The sequence below is a fragment of the Polyergus mexicanus genome, unplaced genomic scaffold (assembly GCF_030449975.1).
Source record: "Polyergus mexicanus isolate NDT 795.1 unplaced genomic scaffold, iyPolMexi1.0 SCAF_27, whole genome shotgun sequence".
In the NCBI taxonomy this organism is placed as follows: Eukaryota; Metazoa; Arthropoda; class Insecta; order Hymenoptera; family Formicidae; genus Polyergus; species Polyergus mexicanus.
The window spans coordinates 4142574-4164894 of record NW_027223347.1 but is presented as its reverse complement, the minus strand read 5'-3'; the positions used below and the strand labels follow the sequence as shown (position 1 = coordinate 4164894).

Here is a 22321-nt window from a genome sequence, read left to right as displayed (position 1 = left end):
TATACGTTTTTCTGCGCACAAAGCTGATATCGCTATGTACGCAAGTTTTGTTCGTTCGGAACGTCTTAGTTACGTGTTAGTAAGTGAGATTTGCCTAAAATTCTTGTGCAACATCAAGGAAATTGAGAAGAACCGCTTCACGGCATACATTGTTAAAATCGTTATGTACGCAAGTTTTGTTCGTTCGGAACGTCTTAGTTACGTGTCAGAAGTGAGTTTAGTCGAAAATTCTTGCACGACATTAAGGAAATTGAGGATATACGTTTTTCTGCGCACAAAGCTGAGATCGCTATGTACGTAAGTTTTGTTCGTTCGGAACGTCTTAGTTACGTGTCAGTAAGTGAGATTTGTCTAAAATTTTTGTGCAACACCAAGGAAATTAAGAAGAACCGTTTCACGGCATACATTGTTAAAATCGCTATGTACGCTAGTTTTGTTCGTTCGGAACGTCTTAGTTACGTGACAGTAAGTGAGTTTAGTCGAAAATTCATGCATGACATTAAGGAAATTGAGGATATACGTTTTTCTGCGCACATAGCTGAGATCGCTATGTACGCAAGTTTTGTTCGTTCGGAACGTCTTAGTTACGTGTCAATAAGTGAGATTTGTCTAAAATTCTTGTGCAACATCAAGGAAATTGAGAAGAACCGTTTCACGGCATACATTGTTAAAATCGCTATGTACGCTAGTTTTGTTCGTTCGGAACGTCTTAGTTACGTGACAGTAAGTGAGTTTAGTCGAAAATTCTTGCATGACATTAAGGAAATTGAGGATATACGTTTTTCTGCGCACAAAGCTGAGATCGCTATGTACGCAAGTTTTGTTCGTTCGGAACGTCTTAGTTACGTGTTAGTAAGTGAGATTTGCCTAAAATTCTTGTGCAACATCAAGGAAATTGAGAAGAACCGTTTCACGGCATACATTGTTAAAATCGTTATGTACGCAAGTTTTGTTCGTTCGGAACGTCTTAGTTACGTGTCAGAAGTGAGTTTAGTCGAAAATTCTTGCACGACATTAAGGAAATTGAGGATATACGTTTTTCTGCGCACAAAGCTGAGATCGCTATGTACGCAAGTTTTGTTCGTTCGGAACGTCTTAGTTACGTGTCAGTAAGTGAGTTTAGTCGAAAATTCTTGCACGACATTAAGGAAATTGAGGATATACGTTTTTCTGCGCACAAAGCTGAGATCGCTATGTACGCAAGTTTTGTTCGTTCGGATCGCCTTAGTTACGTGTCAGTAAGTGAGATTTGTCTAAAATTCTTGTGCAACATCAAGGAAATTGAGAAGAAACGTTTCACGGCATACATTGTTAAAATCGCTATGTACGCAAGTTTTGTTCGTTCGGAACGTCTTAGTTACGTGTTAGTAAGTGAGATTTGCCTAAAATTCTTGTGCAAAATTAAGGAAATTGATAAGAACCGCTTCACGGCATACATTGTTAAAATCGTTATGTACGCAAGTTTTGTTCGTTCGGAACGTCTTAGTTACGTGTCAATAAGTGAGATTTGTCTAAAATTCTTGTGCAACATCAAGGAAATTGAGAAGAACCGTTTCACGGCATACATTGTTAAAATCGCTATGTACGCAAGTTTTGTTCGTTCGGAACGTCTTAGTTACGTGTCAGTAAGTGAGTTTAGTCGAAAATTCTTGCACGACATTAAGGAAATTGAGGATATACGTTTTTCTGCGCACAAAGCTGAGATCGCTATGTACGCAAGTTTTGTTCGTTCGGAACGTCTTAGTTACGTGTCAGTAAGTGAGTTTAGTCGAAAATTCTTGCACGACATTAAGGAAATTGAGGATATACGTTTTTCTGCGCACAAAGCTGAGATCGCTATGTACGCAAGTTTTGTTCGTTCGGATCGCCTTAGTTACGTGTCAGTAAGTGAGATTTGTCTAAAATTCTTGTGCAACATCAAGGAAATTGAGAAGAAACGTTTCACGGCATACATTCTTAAAATCGCTATGTACGCAAGTTTTGTTCGTTCGGAACGTCTTAGTTACGTGTCAGTAAGGGAGTTTAGTCGAAAATTCTTGCACGACATTAAGGAAATTGAGGATATAAGTTTTTCTGCGCACAAAGCTAAGATCGCTATGTACGCAAGTTTTGTTCGTTCGGAACGTCTTAGTTACGTGTCAGTAAGTGAGATTTGCCTAAAACTCTTGTGCAACATCAAGGAAATTGAGAAGAACCGCTTCACGGCATACATTGTTAAAATCGTTATGTACGCAAGTTTTGTTCGTTCGGAACGTCTTAGTTACGTGTCAGTAAGTGAGTTTAGTCGAAAATTCTTGCACGACATTAAGGAAATTGAGGATATACGTTTTCTGCGCACAAAGCTGAGATCGCTATGTACGCAAGTTTTTTTCGTTCGGAACGTCTTGGTTACGTGACAGTAAGTGAGTTTAGTCGAAAATCCTTGCATGACATTAAGGAAATTGAGGATATACGTTTTTCTGCGCACAAAGCTGAGATCGCTATGTACGCAAGTTTTGTTCGTTCGGAACGTCTTGGTTACGTGACAATAAGTGAGTTTAGTCGAAAATTCTTGCATGACATTAAGGAAATTGAGGATATACGTTTTTCTGCGCACAAAGCTGAGATCGCTATGTACGCAAGTTTTGTTCGTTCGGAACGTCTTAGTTACGTGTTAGTAAGTGAGATTTGCCTAAAATTCTTGTGCAACCTCAAGGAAATTGAGAAGAACCGCTTCACGGCATACATTGTTAAAATCGTTATGTACGCAAGTTTTGTTCGTTCGGAACGTCTTAGTTACGTGTCAGAAGTGAGATTAGTCGAAAATTCTTGCACGACATTAAGGAAATTGAGGATATATGTTTTTCTGCGCACAAAGCTAAGATCGCTATGTACGCAAGTTTTGTTCGTTCGGAACGTCTTAGTTACGTGTCAGTAAGTGAGATTTGCCTAAAACTCTTGTGCAACATCAAGGAAATTGAGAAGAACCGCTTCACGGCATACATTGTTAAAATCGCTATGTACGCTAGTTTTTTTCGGTCGGAACGTCTTAGTTACGTGACAGTAAGTGAGTTTAGTCGAAAATTCTTGCATGACATTAAGGAAATTGAGGATATACGTTTTTCTGCGCACAAAGCTGAGATCGCTATGTACGCAAGTTTTGTTCGTTCGGAACGTCTTAGTTACGTGTCAGTAAGTGAGATTTGCCTAAAACTCTTATGCAACATCAAGGAAATTGAGAAGAACCGCTTCACGGCATACATTGTTAAAATCGTTATGTACGCAAGTTTTGTTCGTTCGGAACGTCTTAGTTACGTGTCAGTAAGCGAGTTTAGTCGAAAATTCTTGCACGACATTAAGGAAATTGAGGATATACGTTTTTCTGCGCACAAAGCTGTGATCGCTATGTACGCAAGTTTTGTTCGTTCGGAACGTCTTAGTTACGTGTCAGTAAGTGAGTTTAGTCGAAAATTCTTGCACGACATTAAGGAAATTGAGGATATACGTTTTTCTGCGCACAAAGCTGAGATCGCTATGTACGCAAGTTTTGTTCGTTCGAAACGTCTTAGTTACGTGTCAGTAAGTGAGATGTGTCTAAAATTCTTGTGCGACATCAAGGAAATTGAGAAGAACCGCTTCACGGCATACATTGTTAAAATCGCTATGTACGCAAGTTTTGTTCGTTCGGAACGTCTTAGTTATGTGTCAGTAAGTGAGTTTAGTTGAAAATTCTTGCACGACATTAAGGAAATTGAGGATATACGTTTTTTTGCGCACAAAGCTGAGATCGCTATGTACGCAAGTTTTGTTCGTTCGGATCGTCTTAGTTACGAGTCAGTAAGTGAGATTTGTCTAAAATTCTTGTGCAACATCAAGGAAATTGAGAAGAACCGTTTCACGGCATACATTGTTAAAATCGCTATGTACGCAAGTTTTCTTCGTTCGGAACGTCTTAGTTACGTGTCAGTAAGTGAGTTTAGTCGAAAATTCTTGCACGACATTAAGGAAATTGAGGATATACGTTTTTCTGCGCACAAAGCTGAGATCGCTATGTACGCAAGTTTTTTTCGTTCGGAACGTCTTGGTTACGTGACAGTAAGTGAGTTTAGTCGAAAATTCTTGCACGACATTAAGGAAATTGAGGATATACGTTTTTCTGCGCACAAAGCTGAGATCGCTATGTACGCAAGTTTTGTTCGTTTGAAACGTCTTAGTTACGTGTCAGTAAGTGAGATTTGTCTATAATTCTTGTGCAACATCAAGGAAATTGAGAAGAACCGCTTCACGGCATACATTGTTAAAATCGTTATGTACGCAAGTTTTGTTCGTTCGGAACGTCTTAGTTACGTGTCAGTAAGTGAGTTTAGTCGAAAATTCTTGCACGACATTAAGGAAATTGAGGATATACGTTTTTCTGCGCACAAAGCTGAGATCGCTATGTACGCAAGTTTTTTTTGTTCGGAACGTCTTGGTTACGTGACAGTAAGTGAGTTTAGTCGAAAATTCTTGCATGACATTAAGGAAATTGAGGATATACGTTTTTCTGCGCACAAAGCTGAGATCGCTATGTACGCAAGTTTTGTTCATTCGGAACGTCTTAGTTACGTGTCAGTAAGTGAGATTAGTCGAAAATTCTTGCACGACATTAAGGAAATTGAGGATATAAGTTTTTCTGCGCACAAAGCTAAGATCGCTATGTACGCAAGTTTTGTTCGTTCGGAACGTCTTAGTTACGTGTCAGTAAGTGAGATTTGCCTAAAACTCTTGTGCAACATCAAGGAAATTGAGAAGAACCGCTTCACGGCATACATTGTTAAAATCGCTATGTACGCTAGTTTTTTTCGGTCGGAACGTCTTAGTTACGTGACAGTAAGTGAGTTTAGTCGAAAATTCTTGCACGACATTAAGGAAATTGAGGATATACGTTTTTCTGCGCACAAAGCTGAGATCGCTATGTACGCAAGTTTTGTTCGTTCGAAACGTCTTAGTTACGTGTCAGTAAGTGAGATTTGTCTAAAATTCTTGTGCAACATCAAGGAAATTGAGAAGAACCGCTTAACGGCATACATTGTTAAAATCGCTATGTACGCAAGTTTTGTTCGTTCGGAACGTCTTAGTTATGTGTCAGTAAGTGAGTTTAGTTGAAAATTCTTGCACGACATTAAGGAAATTGAGGATATACGTTTTTTTGCGCACAAAGCTGAGATCGCTATGTACGCAAGTTTTGTTCGTTCGGATCGTCTTAGTTACGTGTCAGTAAGTGAGATTTGTCTAAAATTCTTGTGCAACATCAAGGAAATTGAGAAGAACCGTTTCACGGCATACATTGTTAAAATCGCTATGTACGCAAGTTTTCTTCGTTCGGAACGTCTTAGTTACGTGTCAGTAAGTGAGTTTAGTCGAAAATTCTTGCACGACATTAAGGAAATTGAGGATATACGTTTTTCTGCGCACAAAGCTGAGATCGCTATGTACGCAAGTTTTTTTCGTTCGGAACGTCTTGGTTACGTGACAGTAAGTGAGTTTAGTCGAAAATTCTTGCACGACATTAAGGAAATTGAAGATATACGTTTTTCTGCGCACAAAGCTGAGATCGCTATGTACGCAAGTTTTGTTCGTTTGAAACGTCTTAGTTACGTGTCAGTAAGTGAGATTTGTCTATAATTCTTGTGCAACATCAAGGAAATTGAGAAGAACCGCTTCACGGCATACATTGTTAAAATCGTTATGTACGCAAGTTTTGTTCGTTCGGAACGTCTTAGTTACGTGTCAGTAAGTGAGTTTAGTCGAAAATTCTTGCACGACATTAAGGAAATTGAGGATATACGTTTTTCTGCGCACAAAGCTGAGATCGCTATGTACGCAAGTTTTTTTTGTTCGGAACGTCTTGGTTACGTGACAGTAAGTGAGTTTAGTCGAAAATTCTTGCATGACATTAAGGAAATTGAGGATATACGTTTTTCTGCGCACAAAGCTGAGATCGCTATGTACGCAAGTTTTGTTCATTCGGAACGTCTTAGTTACGTGTCAGTAAGTGAGATTAGTCGAAAATTCTTGCACGACATTAAGGAAATTGAGGATATAAGTTTTTCTGCGCACAAAGCTAAGATCGCTATGTACGCAAGTTTTGTTCGTTCGGAACGTCTTAGTTACGTGTCAGTAAGTGAGATTTGCCTAAAACTCTTGTGCAACATCAAGGAAATTGAGAAGAACCGCTTCACGGCATACATTGTTAAAATCGTTATGTACGCTAGTTTTTTTCGGTCGGAACGTCTTAGTTACGTGACAGTAAGTGAGTTTAGTCGAAAATTCTTGCATGACATTAAGGAAATTGAGGATATACGTTTTTCTGCGCACAAATCTGAGATCGCTATGTACGCAAGTTTTGTTCGTTCGGAACGTCTTAGTTACGTGTCAGTAAGTGAGATTTGCCTAAAACTCTTATGCAACATCAAGGAAATTGAGAAGAACCGCTTCACGGCATACATTGTTAAAATCGTTATGTACGCAAGTTTTGTTCGTTCGGAATGTCTTAGTTACGTGTCAGTAAGCGAGTTTAGTCGAAAATTCTTGCACGACATTAAGGAAATTGAGGATATACGTTTTTCTGCGCACAAAGCTGTGATCGCTATGTACGCAAGTTTTGTTCGTTCGGAACGTCTTAGTTACGTGTCAGTAAGTGAGTTTAGTCGAAAATTCTTGCACGACATTAAGGAAATTGAGGATATACGTTTTTCTGCGCACAAAGCTGAGATCGCTATGTACGCAAGTTTTGTTCGCTCGAAACGTCTTAGTTACGTGTCAGTAAGTGAGATTTGTCTAAAATTCTTGTGCAACATCAAGGAAATTGAGAAGAACCGCTTCACGGCATACATTGTTAAAATCGCTATGTACGCAAGTTTTGTTCGTTCGGAACGTCTTAGTTATGTGTCAGTAAGTGAGTTTAGTCGAAAATTCTTGCATGACATTAAGGAAATTGAGGATATACGTTTTTCTGCGCACAAAGCTGCCCAGTAAACACGCAGGGCTCATTTCCGTAACAATTATATAATATTCTATATGTATATATTACAGATCATTAAAATGAAACTATAACGTATCAGTTATATCAATAACATAATAAATCTATAATTGTTGCATAGAATTGTTATGTAATTTTGTCGTTACTTTGTTATGTAACATTTTTACAGTTTTGTGAACGTTAATGTGCATACTCTAAAAGTTTCGTAAATGCTACGTAACTCTAACGACGTAAATGTAACGTTATAATAAATACGTAACATTTATACAGTTTTGTGAACGTTAATGTGCATACTCTAAAAGTTTCGTAAATGCTACGTAACTCTAACGACGTAATTGTAACGTTATAATAAATACGTAACATTTATGTATTTTTGTGAACGTAAATGTGCATACTCTAAAAGTTTCGTAAATGCTACGTAACTCTAACGACGTAATTGTAACGTTATAATAAATACGTAACATTTATGTATTTTGGTGAAATGTAAATGTGTATACTCTAAAAGTTTTATAAATGCTACGTAACTCTAATGACATAATTGAAACGTTATGTTAAATACGTACCAATTATGTATTTTGGTGAATGTAAATGTGTACACTCTAAAAACTTCATAAATGCTACATAACTCTAACGACATAAGTGTATCGTTATGTTAAACATGTAACATTAACATTATTTTATTGATGTCAATGTATACATTTTTCTTAAAACCTTGTAAAAAGAATTCGTAAAAGGAAGAGAATTATGCAGAAACAAGAAAATGAAAGATTTTGAGAGAGGAAAGTTGCGATATATTTATTTATAATTTAAAAGCGGTAACAATATATCAATCATGCCTTTTTTAGAGAAGAACTACAACATCACAAACGCGTGCTCCGTGCACACCATATACATTTATTGTGTGTGTACCACATTTGATTTTTTTTTGTGTGTATACAGGGTGATTCAAAACAACTTTTAGTTCTTAAAATGTCGTATTCTTGAATTAATTCTAAGACGATTTTTCCTTTATCAAAATTTTATCCGAAGCTTAGTTGTTAAATTATAATATATGTATACACACACACACACACACACACACACACATATGTAATACACAGACACACACGCACACGATAAATGCGTGTGGCGCACGCAAAGCGCACACTTGTAATGTCTAGTAATAACAAAATTTCCATATCGTATTACACATAAAAAAATATATACCATTGTTGACATTTTTGAGTGTTCTGAAAAGATGATAAATGCATATAATATCATTGAGAAAAACGTATTTGAAACATATTTTCTTAATATAGAGTTATAAATGTGGAAAATAAAATTATATATTAAAAAAAAAATTTTTAAATATGCACCAGATATCTTTTTTTGAATGATATATGTATACTATTTTTCTGTTATGTAACATTTATGAAATTTTTATAGTATACACATTTACATTTATCAAAATATATAATTGTTACGTATTTAACATAACATTTCAATTATATCATTAGAGTTACGTAACATGTATGAAACTTTTAGAGTATACACATTTACATTCACCAAAATACATAAATGTTATGTATATTTAACATAACGTGTCAATTATGTCGTTAAAATTACGTGGCATTCACGAAACTTTTAGAGTATACACATTTATGTTCACCAAATTGCATAAATGTTACATAATAGAGTAACGACAAAATGACATAACATTTCTATGTAACAATTATAGATTCATTACGTTATTGACATAACTGATACGTCATAGTTTTGTTTTGTTCATTTATAACATATAGAATATTATGTAATTATTAAGTAAATATACGTTTACTGAAATTTTTTACTTATGTTCTTTGTGCAAGACGCATAATTAGTAAATTTTTCTCTACATTATGCATCTGTGTAAGTTATGTGAACATGCCCTAGGGGGTAAGTCTGTGATTGGCTTATTGTTAGTCGTATTAAGTATACGTGCAAGCATAGACATAGTCGCTGCTACTTGCGAGCGAGAGAGAACGCAAGGAGCACGGAACAGAGTATGTCCTTTTCTACGTGTATCTTTACCCCCACTCCTTAAATAAAGGCAAACGCTCGGTCTAGATATACTATGTCTATGCGTGCAAGGCTGCGTTCGGAAACATCACTCGTGTGCACACGAGTGTCGTTCTATCTTTGTTATGTACCAAAAGTTAAACAAAGATAGAACGTCGCTCGTGTGCACACGGGTAATGTTTCCGAACGCAGCTCTAGTGCGCAATCATCGTACAAAGCATCCCAAGCTTCTGCGCGCTAGACTTTACTTTTCAATATGGCCAAATCTACGAAAACAGTAGTTGTGCGTGTGAAAAAATTGTGTTGAAAGTGTGAACAGTATCGAGATATTGGTAAGTATGAAATAAATATTAACTTAATAATTAATGCCAACAAATGATAATTGTTGTCTTGTGGTAAAAAAGCTATGCTAAAGATTGAATTCCTCTTGTGCAGTGAACAAAAGATACATCGCGTACCACGTGAAAACTGAAAACCACGTGCGCCTAACAAAGGACAAAGGACCTCGTGCCGGCGAAAGATACACCTAGTTTTGCCTCATTATTTTTATATTTTGGCATTTTTATAGTAAGTACGATTTATTTTATGCAACATTATTTTTCCCATGTTTTTTTTACAATATTTGTTGCACGGTCATATAATGAGAAAAACAAGAAATCTCTTATTTGCACTACTTTTTGAATCAGAAGCTTGAATATTTCGAGTGTAAAGTTACATCATTTCTTAATTATAGATTTTTTATTTTTTATTGCATTGCGGCATACTAAATTCCGGTTTATAATTTTTTTATAATGATCGTAATGGTAATTCCAATGATAAATGATATCAATTATGAAATATAGCTTTTATATTGTTGAACAAGATATCTGCATTAGAAAAAACTGTAGATATATTTTTTCGAATACTTCATATATTTTGAAAGTTTATTATTGACTGTTTTCATAATAATTTTTTGCAAATGAAATAGAATCTTATAATTAATAAATATTTTCTATGCATGAGTCTTAATTTTTCAATTTGGTATTTGATCGTGAATTAATTTGATGTAAACTGATTTTTATTCAAGTATAAAATATTTAAACATGATAGCATTAATTATTACAAGTCATTACATAATGAAGTTATAGGTCTTAAAAAATTGTAAATATTATGCGTGCAATATGCTTATATAATTACTTTAATTTATAATTTATAGTTTATAATAACATGCAACGTAACAAAAAAAATTATTCGTGTTTAATTAATTACAACACTAAAATACATTACAAAAATATTTCCGTTAAAAGACATTAAAAAATTATGTAGGTTGTTTCACCATAATTGTGAGAAATCAAATTTTTCATATATAAATGAAATACTATTTAAGAAACATAGATTGCATTTTTTCTGAAATTTTCTATTAGCGTCCTTAAAATATTACATAAATTATATTTTAATTATTGAATTAGTTTGTTTCGATAAAAAACTGCAAATGTCTTAAAACATTTTTTATTTGTCAAAATATTTTTAATTCTCCATATAAGCTTCCTATATATTGTTTCAGTGAAAAAGGAAAATATAATATAAACAATAATATCAGGCAAACCCAAACCTATATTCGTATACATAATCGCAATTTATCTATTTCCTATTGCTTTATAAAATTATATTATGTCCAAATCAAAATTAAGACTAGACATTAATTCTTTAACGCCAAGGCAGCGGCGACGTATTTTCTTAAAAAAATTTCGTAATATCTGCCAAATGACTATTAATTCAAATTTGGAAATTCAAAATAATATCGTAAGTTTATCGAATGGGCCAGGTAACATCGAACAATTACCTCAGCAGCAAAATATACTAAAAGAAATTGATATCGATTATTCCAATGTAATGAACACTCATAAGTGTACAGAAAATAATCATGATTTAGTTTCTGAACATTCGGAAATTAGTATTGATAAAAATAGTCTTCAGTTAAGTATTTCAAGTGATAAATTTTCTAAAACAGAATTTTGTAAAACAGAACTTATTAACGACATCCGATTATGGGCTATTGAAAATCGTGTCAGTCATTCTGCTATTAGTAGTTTACTGAAAATTCTAGTAAAATACGGCCATAATGTTCCGATTGATGCTCGAACTCTATTTCAAACGCCCAAACAAGTAGACATTATTGAAATGACACCAGGAAAATATTATCATGCAGGTTTAGATGATAGTTTGAAAAAATCTATTCGTAAGCATTATTGTCGAAATAATTTACCATCTCAGATAAATATTAATGTGAATATAGATGGTCTTCCTTTAACAAAATCTTCTGGGAGTCAATTTTGGCCTATTTTAGGTAGTATAGTTGCAGATATTTACACCGAACCGTTTATAATTGGTGTTTATCATGGTTTTGAAAAGCCAGAATGTTGCAATACTTTTTTGAAATATTTTAAGGATGATTGTTTAGAAATTTTCCGAACTGGCATTGTAGAATACGGCAAAAAAATAACTGTGAAATTGAACGTATTTATCTGCGATGCTCCTGCAAAATCGTTTATCAAGGGAACTAAAGGACATAATGCGTATTTTGGATGCGGTAATTGTATTCAAGAGGGAGATTACATAGAAAATCGAGTAACGTACCCAGAAATTAATGCAATGTTAAGATCAGATGAATCTTTTAAATTAAGAAAACAAGAAGAACACCATAAAATCACTTCAAATCTTGAAGATTTAAACATTGGAATGGTTACTCAATTTCCTTTAGACTACATGCATCTCGTACTATTAGGAGTAATGAAAAAATTGTTGCAGTTTTGGATTAAAGGTAAACATAATGTTCGTATGGTTGCAACTCAGATAACTCTTGCTTCAACTTCTTTATTATCTATGTCATTATTCCTACCTAAGGAATTTGCTAGAAAGCCAAGGAAATTAGATGAGGTTGATCGCTTTAAAGCCACCGAATTAAGACAATTATTATTATATACTGGGCCAATAATCTTTTTTAAAAAATTATCACGTGATAAATATGTTCATTTTTTGAGTCTGAGCATAGCAATTCGAATTTTATGTAGCAAAGAATATTGCGTACAACTGCTTGATTATGCACACAGTTTATTATTGTATTTTGTTGAAAATTATTGCACATTATATGGTCGTCAATATTTATCATATAACGTTCATAATTTAATTCATTTGTGTTATTATGTAAAATTATGGGGAGTGTTAGATAAATTTAGTGCGTTTAAGTTCGAAAATTACATGCAAAAAATTAAATCAAGAATTAGATCTTCGAGTCGGCCATTAGAACAATTAGTCAATCGTTGTAAAGAAGAAGATAATTTTAATATAACAAATGTAGAAAAGAATTATCCAATACCAAAAGTACGTATTATAAATGGCAAAAAGATAATAAAATCAGTTCAATGTAAAGGTTTCTATCTAAGTACAAGAACTGCTGATAATTGTTGTCTTTTGTTAGATGGTACAACGATTTCACTTACGACAATTTATTTTAAAAATAAACAGATTTACATTATTGGCAAAAAGTATTTAAATATTAAATCATTTTTTCGCATTCCATGCAACTCTTTAAATATCGGAATTAAAAAAATTAACGAGTCACAGTATGAGTTAATTACTATTCCATTGTCTGATATTAAATTAAAATGTGTAAAACTGCCTTTATGTGACGAAGAAGCTGTGATCTTGCCTTTACTGCACCAACAAGATATATGTTTATGGCGAGTACTCATATTGATAGAATATATAATTGAAAACAATATTAAATTAATTAACAAGTTTTACTTTTTTACAGATTATTAATAATGGTAAAAAATTTCGCTGTCGTAACTTTTCCAAGCGATGGGAATAATGAAGAAGAGATCGTATCAGAAGTTCCATCTTTATGGCTTTCTTCCAATTTAACAGAATGCTGGTGGCCATCGGTAAAAAATATAAACATGTTTATTGTGAAACAAACTCCACCTGTTACTAATAATCCTAAATGGACACTTTATCCTATCAAATTTCATGGATATTATGGTAATTTATATTTTACTTCAGAATTTATGTAATTATTTTTTTAATATTTTAAAAAAATAATGTAATTTGTAAATTACGGTTTTGTCCTAATCAAGATTCATTAGATGAGGCTAGACAAAGAGCAACGAATTATTCTTCAAGCGATGAAAATAATACAAATCAAATAAAGAAGTCATGCACAAAACGGTCACTAAATACAGTTTATGATAATGAATCTGAATCTGATTCTGATGACTCACGTTCAATTATACCAAATCCACCATCAATCCACAATGTCTCACAATCAGCCAAAAATATTCAATCAATCTCAAATATTTTGGATTCAACAATTATTAATAATATTGATATGGAAATTCTTGATGGAACTATAGTACCTCACAAAAGTAATTTTTATTTTAATTCTTTTATTCCATTTTTATTATCTCTATAATAAAACAGTTTTTTTTTAAATTATAGTTATTGTTTATTATGAGTAATACTTTTTTAATATTTCTAGATATGCAGGATGTATATACGTTAGTGTCAGAAATGTCAGATAAAATGGAAGGTTTTGTATTTACTTTTTATCTTATAATTTTATTAATATCTCTTTATGGCATTGTTTACTCAATATTATTAATTTTTTAGATAATTTTGAAAAAATATGTACAGCTATAACTACAATTTCATTAGACATACAAACTATAGATATTCGTTTAAAAAACATAGAAACACAACATAACCAACATAAGTCTAAAGACTCTGCCAGGGATACATCAAATATACAAAAATCTTTTCCGTTTAAGAGTATAAATGAAATAATAGCTTTTGAAAAGAATTTATCAGAAAATGCAGATGAGTACAACAAATTTGTAAGTTTAATTAAGTTATTTAAATGCAAATTTTATTTAAATAGAATAATGTAAATTATATTATTGGTATGTTTTATTTCTAAAGATGCTGTATATATCTCGCATAGGCGGAGGGTCCGCTAAAGAAAATTTAATTCGTATATATCGAACTTTATTTTCTAATGAAGTTGCCAAGGTATCATCCTGGAAAGGACTACGTAATCATTTTAAAATAAGTAGTTTAAAGTCTATATTGACGGGAATACAAGGTAAAATATATTTTTATATTTATAAATAAATTTATAAAATATGCAATTTAATTTAATGTAAAATTTTTTTAATAATTCAGCAACAATTTTGGCTCAACATCAATTCACAAACAAAGAGTTTGAAGACATCACGAAAGAATGGTTTCGCCAAGGTGGTCAAAGGCTTAGCAGACAACAAAAAGACTCTGAAGAAGCAAATCCGCAAGTTATTTAAATGTCTCAAAAGCTTATTATTTTTTCATTATAATCTTTTTTCTTATTAGTCTATGAGCTTTCGGCTTATGATCTTTTTTTTATTGGCCTAGAGTCTTAATTAACATAAGAAATATTTTTTTTAACTAATGTTTTTTTTATATTGAATGATTTTAACACTAAACCTACCACGACTGGTTAAACAATCGGTCAAAACGTTATCAAAGTTTAAAAATTTCTGCATTTGGTATAAATAAGTTGTCGGTAGATTTAGTGTTAAATACTTAAGTTTTTAAATTTTTATGTTCTAAAATCTAAAATCATAGTCTGCACTCTTTTCATTTTGAGTTCTCAACGTCATTATTTGAGTTAAATACTTCTTTTAGGAGAATTAGTAGAATTAAAGTATGCATTATGTTGATACATTTAATAGTTTATCTAACAATCTTTTTAATTACAAAAAGTATAATTGCTTTATTGTTTTTCTTTCAAATGAAAATCGAATTGCGTTTCCATTTTTGTTTAAATTAGATTTATTCTAACGGTACACACTTATATTATTAACAAATGTGTTATAATTAACGAATCATACATGAATCTCAAAGATTTTGACAAGTGTGTTTATGAAAAGTTTATGGATGTAAAAATTATAATTTTCATGTGGGGAGAAGCCTAAAAAACTCATTTCTTATTGATGTATAGCGTTAAAACAAAAAATAATATCGCGAATACTCGAGTGTACCGTGAAGTTTAAATTTATCATATTAATTACTATTATAATAAATTTATAATTTATAATATTTCTAAATTTAATTAATTTATAATATTATTAATTGTTATTAGTGTACTATATTTTGCAACAAAATTAGGAAATTATTGTACTTCGGCGTAAAAAGGCGTAGAAAGGATGAAATTCATTCAAATTGATATACTTTTCGAAAAAATTATCACAGAATGATATTTAAAACAGATTTTAAAGCTAGAAAACATAACTTTCCAATGCTCTAACGGAGATTTTTCTAACGATTTTTCTTATACAGATTTTATTACAAGTGGTGCTATTTTAAAATGAGCTTTGTAATTGTAGAAAAAAACTTCAACTTTAATAGGCGAGTACGTAGAGAACAATTTTTTCATCAATTCTATTAATTGTAATAAAACTTAACATTTTCTCTTTAAAATGCTTTTTTTAAACAGTTCTACGACCATATGACATTTTTTTTGCAAAAATACGTGAATTCGATTCTTTTTAATTTTGTGATTCTAATTGTTTGCAAAGTATATTAATTAATACAATATAAGTGCAATTTGTTATTTAAGTTTGAAATTATTATTAGCTATTAGTATATTTAAAGTTTTCTCTTAAAAAAAATATCTAAAATTATGTAATATAATTTAAATTATCATTATAATTGTAATTTGAAACAAAAATTAATTTTATAAATATTAATAATATTTGTTAAAAGATTTATTCATAAATTTGTTACAAGATTCATTTATTTAACAATTTAGCATGTGGAAATAAAGAGTTGTTCAAGAAATCAAGTTTTTATTGTTATATATATCCATATCTTTATATATACACGATTTTCTAAACATAAATAATATAAGTTAATTCTCTTAATTTTAATAAAAAAACAACCATTAGTAATTTTATCCAATCAATAATTTTGCGCTGTATATTCAACTATAGCAGAATAGTTTCTTCATTTTAATCATTGATAAATATATATGTATTATTAATATATATATTTATCAATGATTAGACTGAAAAAAGACTATTCTATTATAGTTACTTAATTTCATGTCTAAATTTTAGATATTTGTTATTTGTTATTATCATTTTGTTACATATTATATACAGCATAGTGTTGCTGTATATAATACGTGACATTTTGATCTAAATGTTACCTGTAAATTACATAATGGTTACTAGAACAGATAATATGTGTTCTGTAAATAATATATAAATATTACAGAACAGTGTGTACTAAATTCTATTATAATGACGTAATTTTATATCTAAATTTTATGTATCTATTACGTATTATATACAGGCATAATGTTGCTGATATTTTCATCTAAACATCATTTAAAAGTTGACATAATCGTTACCATATCTGTTCTCTCAATGTTACAGAACAGTGTTTACTATGTTCTGTTACAGTTACGTAATTTATATATATAAATTTTATGTATCTATTACGTTTTAAAAGTTGACATAATGGTTACCATATCTGTTCTGTCAATGTTATGTAAATGTTACAGAACAGTGTTTACTATGTTCTGTTATAGTTATGTAATTTCATATATAAATTTTATGTATCTATTACATTTTAATTTCATGTATCTATTATGTTTGATATACAAGAATAATGTTGCTGACATTTCCATCTAAACGTTACTTAATCGTGGACATAACGGTTACCACAACAGCGAACAGCTGTTTTGTAAATGTTCTGTAAAAGTTACAAAACAGTGTTTATTGGGTGAGATCGCTATGTACGCAAGATTTGTTCGTTCGGAACGTCTTGGTTACGTGACAGTAAGTGAGTTTAGTCGAAAATTCTTGCATGACATTAAGGAAATTCAGGATATACGTTTTTCTGCGCACAAAGCTGAGATCGCTATGTACGCAAGTTTTGTTCGTTCGGAACGTCTTAGTTACGTGTCAGTAAGTGAGATTTGTCTAAAATTCTTGTGCAACATCAAGGAAATTGAGAAGAACCGTTTCACGGCATACATTGTCAAAATCGCTATGTACGCAAGTTTTTTTCGTTCGGAACGTCTTGGTTACGTGACAGTAAGTGAGTTTAGTCGAAAATTCTTTCATGACATTAAGGAAATTGAGGATATACGTTTTTCTGCGCACAAAGCTGAGATCGCTATGTACGCAAGTTTTGTTCGTTCGGAACGTCTTAGTTACGTGTCAGTAAGTGAGATTTGTCTAAAAATTTTGTGCAACACCAAGGAAATTAAGAAGAACCGTTTCACGGCATACATTGTTAAAATCGCTATGTACGCTAGTTTTGTTCGTTCGGAACGTCTTAGTTACGTGACAGTAAGTGAGTTTAGTCGAAAATTCATGCATGACATTAAGGAAATTGAGGATATACGTTTTTCTGCGCACATAGCTGAGATCGCTATGTACGCAAGTTTTGTTCGTTCGGAACGTCTTAGTTACGTGTCAGTAAGTGAGATTTGCCTAAAACTTTTGTGCAACATCAAGGAAATTGAGAAGAACCGCTTCACGGCATACATTGTTAAAATCGTTATGTACGCAAGTTTTGTTCGTTCGGAACGTCTTAGTTACGTGTCAGTAAGTGAGTTTAGTCGAAAATTCTTGCACGACATTAAGGAAATTGAGGATATACGTTTTTCTGCGCACAAAGCTGAGATCGCTATGTACGCAAGTTTTGCTCGTTTGGAACGTCTTAGTTACGTGTCAGTAAGTGAGTTTAGTCGAAAATTCTTGCACGACATTAAGGAAATTGAGGATATACGTTTTTCTGCGCACAAAGCTGAGATCGCTATGTACGCAAGTTTTGTTCGTTCGAAACGTCTTAGTTACGTGTCAGTAAGTGAGATTTGTCTATAATTCTTGTGCAACATCAAGGAAATTGAGAAGAACCGCTTCACGGCATACATTGTTAAAATCGTTATGTACGCAAGTTTTGTTCGTTCGGAACGTCTTAGTTACGTGTCAGTAAGTGAGTTTAGTCGAAAATTCTTGCACGACATTAAGGAAATTGAGGATATACGTTTTTCTGCGCACAAAGCTGAGATCGCTATGTACGAAAGTTTTTTTCGTTCGGAACGTCTTGGTTACGTGACAGTAAGTGAGTTTAGTCGAAAATTCTTGCATGACATTAAGGAAATTGAGGATATACGTTTTTCTGCGCACAAAGCTGAGATCGCTATGTACGCAAGTTTTGTTCATTCGGAACGTCTTAGTTACGTGTCAGTAAGTGAGATTAGTCGAAAATTCTTGCACGACATTAAGGAAATTGAGGATATAAGTTTTTCTGCGCACAAAGCTAAGATCGCTATGTACGCAAGTTTTGTTCGTTCGGAACGTCTTAGTTACGTGTCAGTAAGTGAGATTTGCCTAAAACTCTTGTGCAACATCAAGGAAATTGAGAAGAACCGCTTCACGGCATACATTGTTAAAATCGCTATGTACGCTATTTTTTTTCGGTCGGAACGTCTTAGTTACGTGACAGTAAGTGAGTTTAGTCGAAAATTCTTGCATGACATTAAGGAAATTGAGGATATACGTTTTTCTGCGCACAAAGCTGAGATCGCTATGTACGCAAGTTTTGTTCGTTCGGAACGTCTTAGTTACGAGTCAGTAAGTGAGATTTGTCTAAAATTCTTGTGCAACATCAAGGAAATTGAGAAGAACCGTTTCACGGCATACATTGTCAAAATCGCTATGTACGCAAGTTTTTTTCGTTCGGAACGTCTTGGTTACGTGACAGTAAGTGAGTTTAGTCGAAAATTCTTTCATGACATTAAGGAAATTGAGGATATACGTTTTTCTGCGCACAAAGCTGAGATCGCTATGTACGCAAGTTTTGTTCGTTCGGAACGTCTTAGTTACGTGTCAGTAAGTGAGATTTGTCTAAAATTTTTGTGCAACACCAAGGAAATTGAGAAGAACCGTTTCACGGCATACATTGTTAAAATCGCTATGTACGCTAGTTTTGTTCGTTCGGAACGTCTTAGTTACGTGACAGTAAGTGAGTTTAGTCGAAAATTCATGCATGACATTAAGGAAATTGAGGATATACGTTTTTCTGCGCACATAGCTGAGATCGCTATGTACGCAAGTTTTGTTCGTTCGGAACGTCTTAGTTACGTGTCAGTAAGTGAGATTTGTCTAAAATTCTTGTGCAACATCAAGGAAATTGAGAACAACCGTTTCACGGCATACATTGTTAAAATCGCTATGTACGCTAGTTTTGTTCGTTCGGAACGTCTTAGTTACGTGACAGTAAGTGAGTTTAGTCGAAAATTCTTGCATGACATTAAGGAAATTGAGGATATACGTTTTTCTGCGCACAAAGCTGAGATCGCTATGTACGCAAGTTTTGTTCGTTCGGAACGTCTTAGTTACGTGTCAGTAAGTGAGATTTGTCTAAAATTCTTGTGCAACATCAAGGAAATTGAGAAGAACCGTTTCACGGCATACATTGTCAAAATCGCTATGTACGCAAGTTTTTTTCGTTCGGAACGTCTTGGTTACGTGACAGTAAGTGAGTTTAGTCGAAAATTCTTTCATGACATTAAGGAAATTGAGGATATACATTTTTCTGCGCACAAAGCTGAGATCGCTATGTACGCAAGTTTTGTTCGTTCGGAACGTCTTAGTTACGTGTCAGTAAGTGAGATTTGTCTAAAATTTTTGTGCAACACCAAGGAAATTAAGAAGAACCGTTTCACGGCATACATTGTTAAAATCGCTATGTACGCTAGTTTTGTTCGTTCGGAACGTCTTAGTTACGTGACAGTAAGTGAGTTTAGTCGAAAATTCATGCATGACATTAAGGAAATTGAGGATATACGTTTTTCTGCGCACATAGCTGAGATCGCTATGTACGCAAGTTTTGTTCGTTCGGAACGTCTTAGTTACGTGTCAGTAAGTGAGATTTGCCTAAAACTCTTGTGCAACATCAAGGAAATTGAGAAGAACCGCTTCACGGCATACATTGTTAAAATCGTTATGTACGCAAGTTTTGTTCGTTCGGAACGTCTTAGTTACGTGTCAGTAAGTGAGTTTAGTCGAAAATTCTTGCACGACATTAAGGAAATTGAGGATATACGTTTTTCTGCGCACAAAGCTGAGATCGCTATGTACGCAAGTTTTGTTCGTTCGGAACGTCTTAGTTACGTGTCAGTAAGTGAGTTTAGTCGAAAATTCTTGCACGACATTAAGGAAATTGAGGATATACGTTTTTCTGCGCACAAAGCTGAGATCGCTATGTACGCAAGTTTTGTTCGTTCGAAACGTCTTAGTTACGTGTCAGTAAGTGAGATTTGTCTAAAATTCTTGTGCAACATCAAGGAAATTGAGAAGAACCGTTTCACGGCATGCATTGTTAAAATCGCTATGTACGCAAGTTTTGTTCGTTCGGAACGTCTTAGTTACGTGTCAGTAAGTGAGTTTAGTCGAAAATTCTTGCATGACATTAAGGAAATTGAGGATATACGTTTTCCTGCGCACAAAGCTGAGATCGCTATGTACGCAAGTTTTGTTCGTTCGGAACGTCTTAGTTACGTGTCAGTAAGTGAGATTTGTCTAAAATTTTTGTGCAACACCAAGGAAATTGAGAAGAACCGTTTCACGGCATACATTGTTAAAATCGCTATGTACGCTAGTTTTGTTCGTTCGGAACGTCTTAGTTACGTGACAGTAAGTGAGTTTAGTCGAAAATTCATGCATGACATTAAGGAAATTGAGGATATACGTTTTTCTGCGCACAAAGCTGAGATCGCTATGTACGCAAGTTTTGTTCGTTCGGATCATCTTAGTTACGTGTCAGTAAGTGAGATTTGTCTAAAATTCTTGTGCAACATCAAGGAAATTGAGAAGAAACGTTTCACGGCATACATTGTTAAAATCGCTATGTACGCAAGTTTTGTTCGTTCGGAACGTCTTAGTTACGTGTCAGTAAGGGAGTTTAGTCGAAAATTCTTGCACGACATTAAGGAAATTGAGGATATAAGTTTTTCTGCGCACAAAGCTAAGATCGCTATGTACGCAAGTTTTGTTCGTTCGGAACGTCTTAGTTACGTGTCAGTAAGTGAGATTTGCCTAAAACTTTTGTGCAACATCAAGGAAATTGAGAAGAACCGCTTCACGGCATACATTGTTAAAATCGTTATGTACGCAAGTTTTGTTCGTTCGGAACGTCTTAGTTACGTGTCAGTAAGTGAGTTTAGTCGAAAATTCTTGCACGACATTAAGGAAATTGAGGATATACGTTTTTCTGCGCACAAAGCTGAGATCGCTATGTACGCAAGTTTTTTTCGTTCGGAACGTCTTGGTTACGTGACAGTAAGTGAGTTTAGTCGAAAATTCTTGCATGACATTAAGGAAATTGAGGATATACGTTTTTCTGCGCACAAAGCTGAGATCGCTATGTACGCAAGTTTTGTTCGTTTGGAACGTCTTAGTTACGTGTCAGTAAGTGAGTTTAGTCGAAAATTCTTGCACGACATTAAGGAAATTGAGGATATACGTTTTTCTGCGCACAAAGCTGAGATCGCTATGTACGCAAGTTTTGTTCGTTCGAAACGTCTTAGTTACGTGTCAGTAAGTGAGATTTGTCTATAATTCTTGTGCAACATCAAGGAAATTGAGAAGAACCGCTTCACGGCATACATTGTTAAAATCGTTATGTACGCAAGTTTTGTTCGTTCGGAACGTCTTAGTTACGTGTCAGTAAGTGAGTTTAGTCGAAAATTCTTGCACGACATTAAGGAAATTGAGGATATACGTTTTTCTGCGCACAAAGCTGAGATCGCTATGTACGAAAGTTTTTTTCGTTCGGAACGTCTTGGTTACGTGACAGTAAGTGAGTTTAGTCGAAAATTCTTGCATGACATTAAGGAAATTGAGGATATACGTTTTTCTGCGCACAAAGCTGAGATCGCTATGTACGCAAGTTTTGTTCATTCGGAACGTCTTAGTTACGTGTCAGTAAGTGAGTTTAGTCGAAAATTCTTGCATGACATTAAGGAAATTGAGGATATACATTTTTCTGCGCACAAAGCTGAGATCGCTATGTACGCAAGATTTGTTCGTTCGGAACGTCTTGGTTACGTGACAGTAAGTGAGTTTAGTCGAAAATTCTTGCATGACATTAAGGAAATTGAGGATATACGTTTTTCTGCGCACAAAGCTGAGATCGCTATGTACGCAAGTTTTGTTCGTTCGGAACGTCTTAGTTACGAGTCAGTAAGTGAGA

At 33.5% G+C, this 22321-nt stretch overlaps 1 protein-coding gene across 4 annotated transcripts; it reads left to right on the top strand.

The window, feature by feature from the left end:
* The first annotated feature begins 8758 nt into the window (after nucleotides 1-8758).
* On the top strand, nucleotides 8759-14971 carry LOC138943537 (uncharacterized). Of its 4 annotated transcripts, XM_070314428.1 has the most exons (8): nucleotides 8759-9369; nucleotides 9473-9604; nucleotides 12831-13057; nucleotides 13153-13440; nucleotides 13554-13604; nucleotides 13685-13908; nucleotides 13994-14156; nucleotides 14237-14971. In XM_070314428.1, the coding sequence occupies exons 3-8, from the start codon at nucleotides 12841-12843 to the stop codon at nucleotides 14368-14370; spliced, it is 1077 nt and encodes a 358-aa protein (XP_070170529.1). In that variant the 5' UTR covers nucleotides 8759-9369; nucleotides 9473-9604; nucleotides 12831-12840; the 3' UTR covers nucleotides 14371-14971. The 4 variants fall into 4 exon arrangements, with proteins under 4 accessions (XP_070170529.1, XP_070170530.1, XP_070170531.1 ...); XM_070314429.1 differs by lacking the exons at nucleotides 8759-9369; nucleotides 9473-9604 and adding an exon at nucleotides 11451-12756; XM_070314430.1 differs by lacking the exons at nucleotides 8759-9369; nucleotides 9473-9604 and having other exon boundaries at nucleotides 12897-12960; nucleotides 13162-13440.
* Nucleotides 14972-22321: the final 7350 nt, after the last annotated feature.

Coding starts and splice junctions, on each gene's coding strand:
- LOC138943537 (XM_070314428.1), top strand. CDS start 12,841: ATGGTAAAAAATTTCGCTGTCGTAACTTTTCCAAGCGATGGGAATAAT. Junction 13,058..13,152: donor CAAATTTCATGGATATTATG/GTAATTTATATT, acceptor GTCCTAATCAAG/ATTCATTAGATGAGGCTAGA. Junction 13,605..13,684: donor AATGTCAGATAAAATGGAAG/GTTTTGTATTTA, acceptor TTAATTTTTTAG/ATAATTTTGAAAAAATATGT.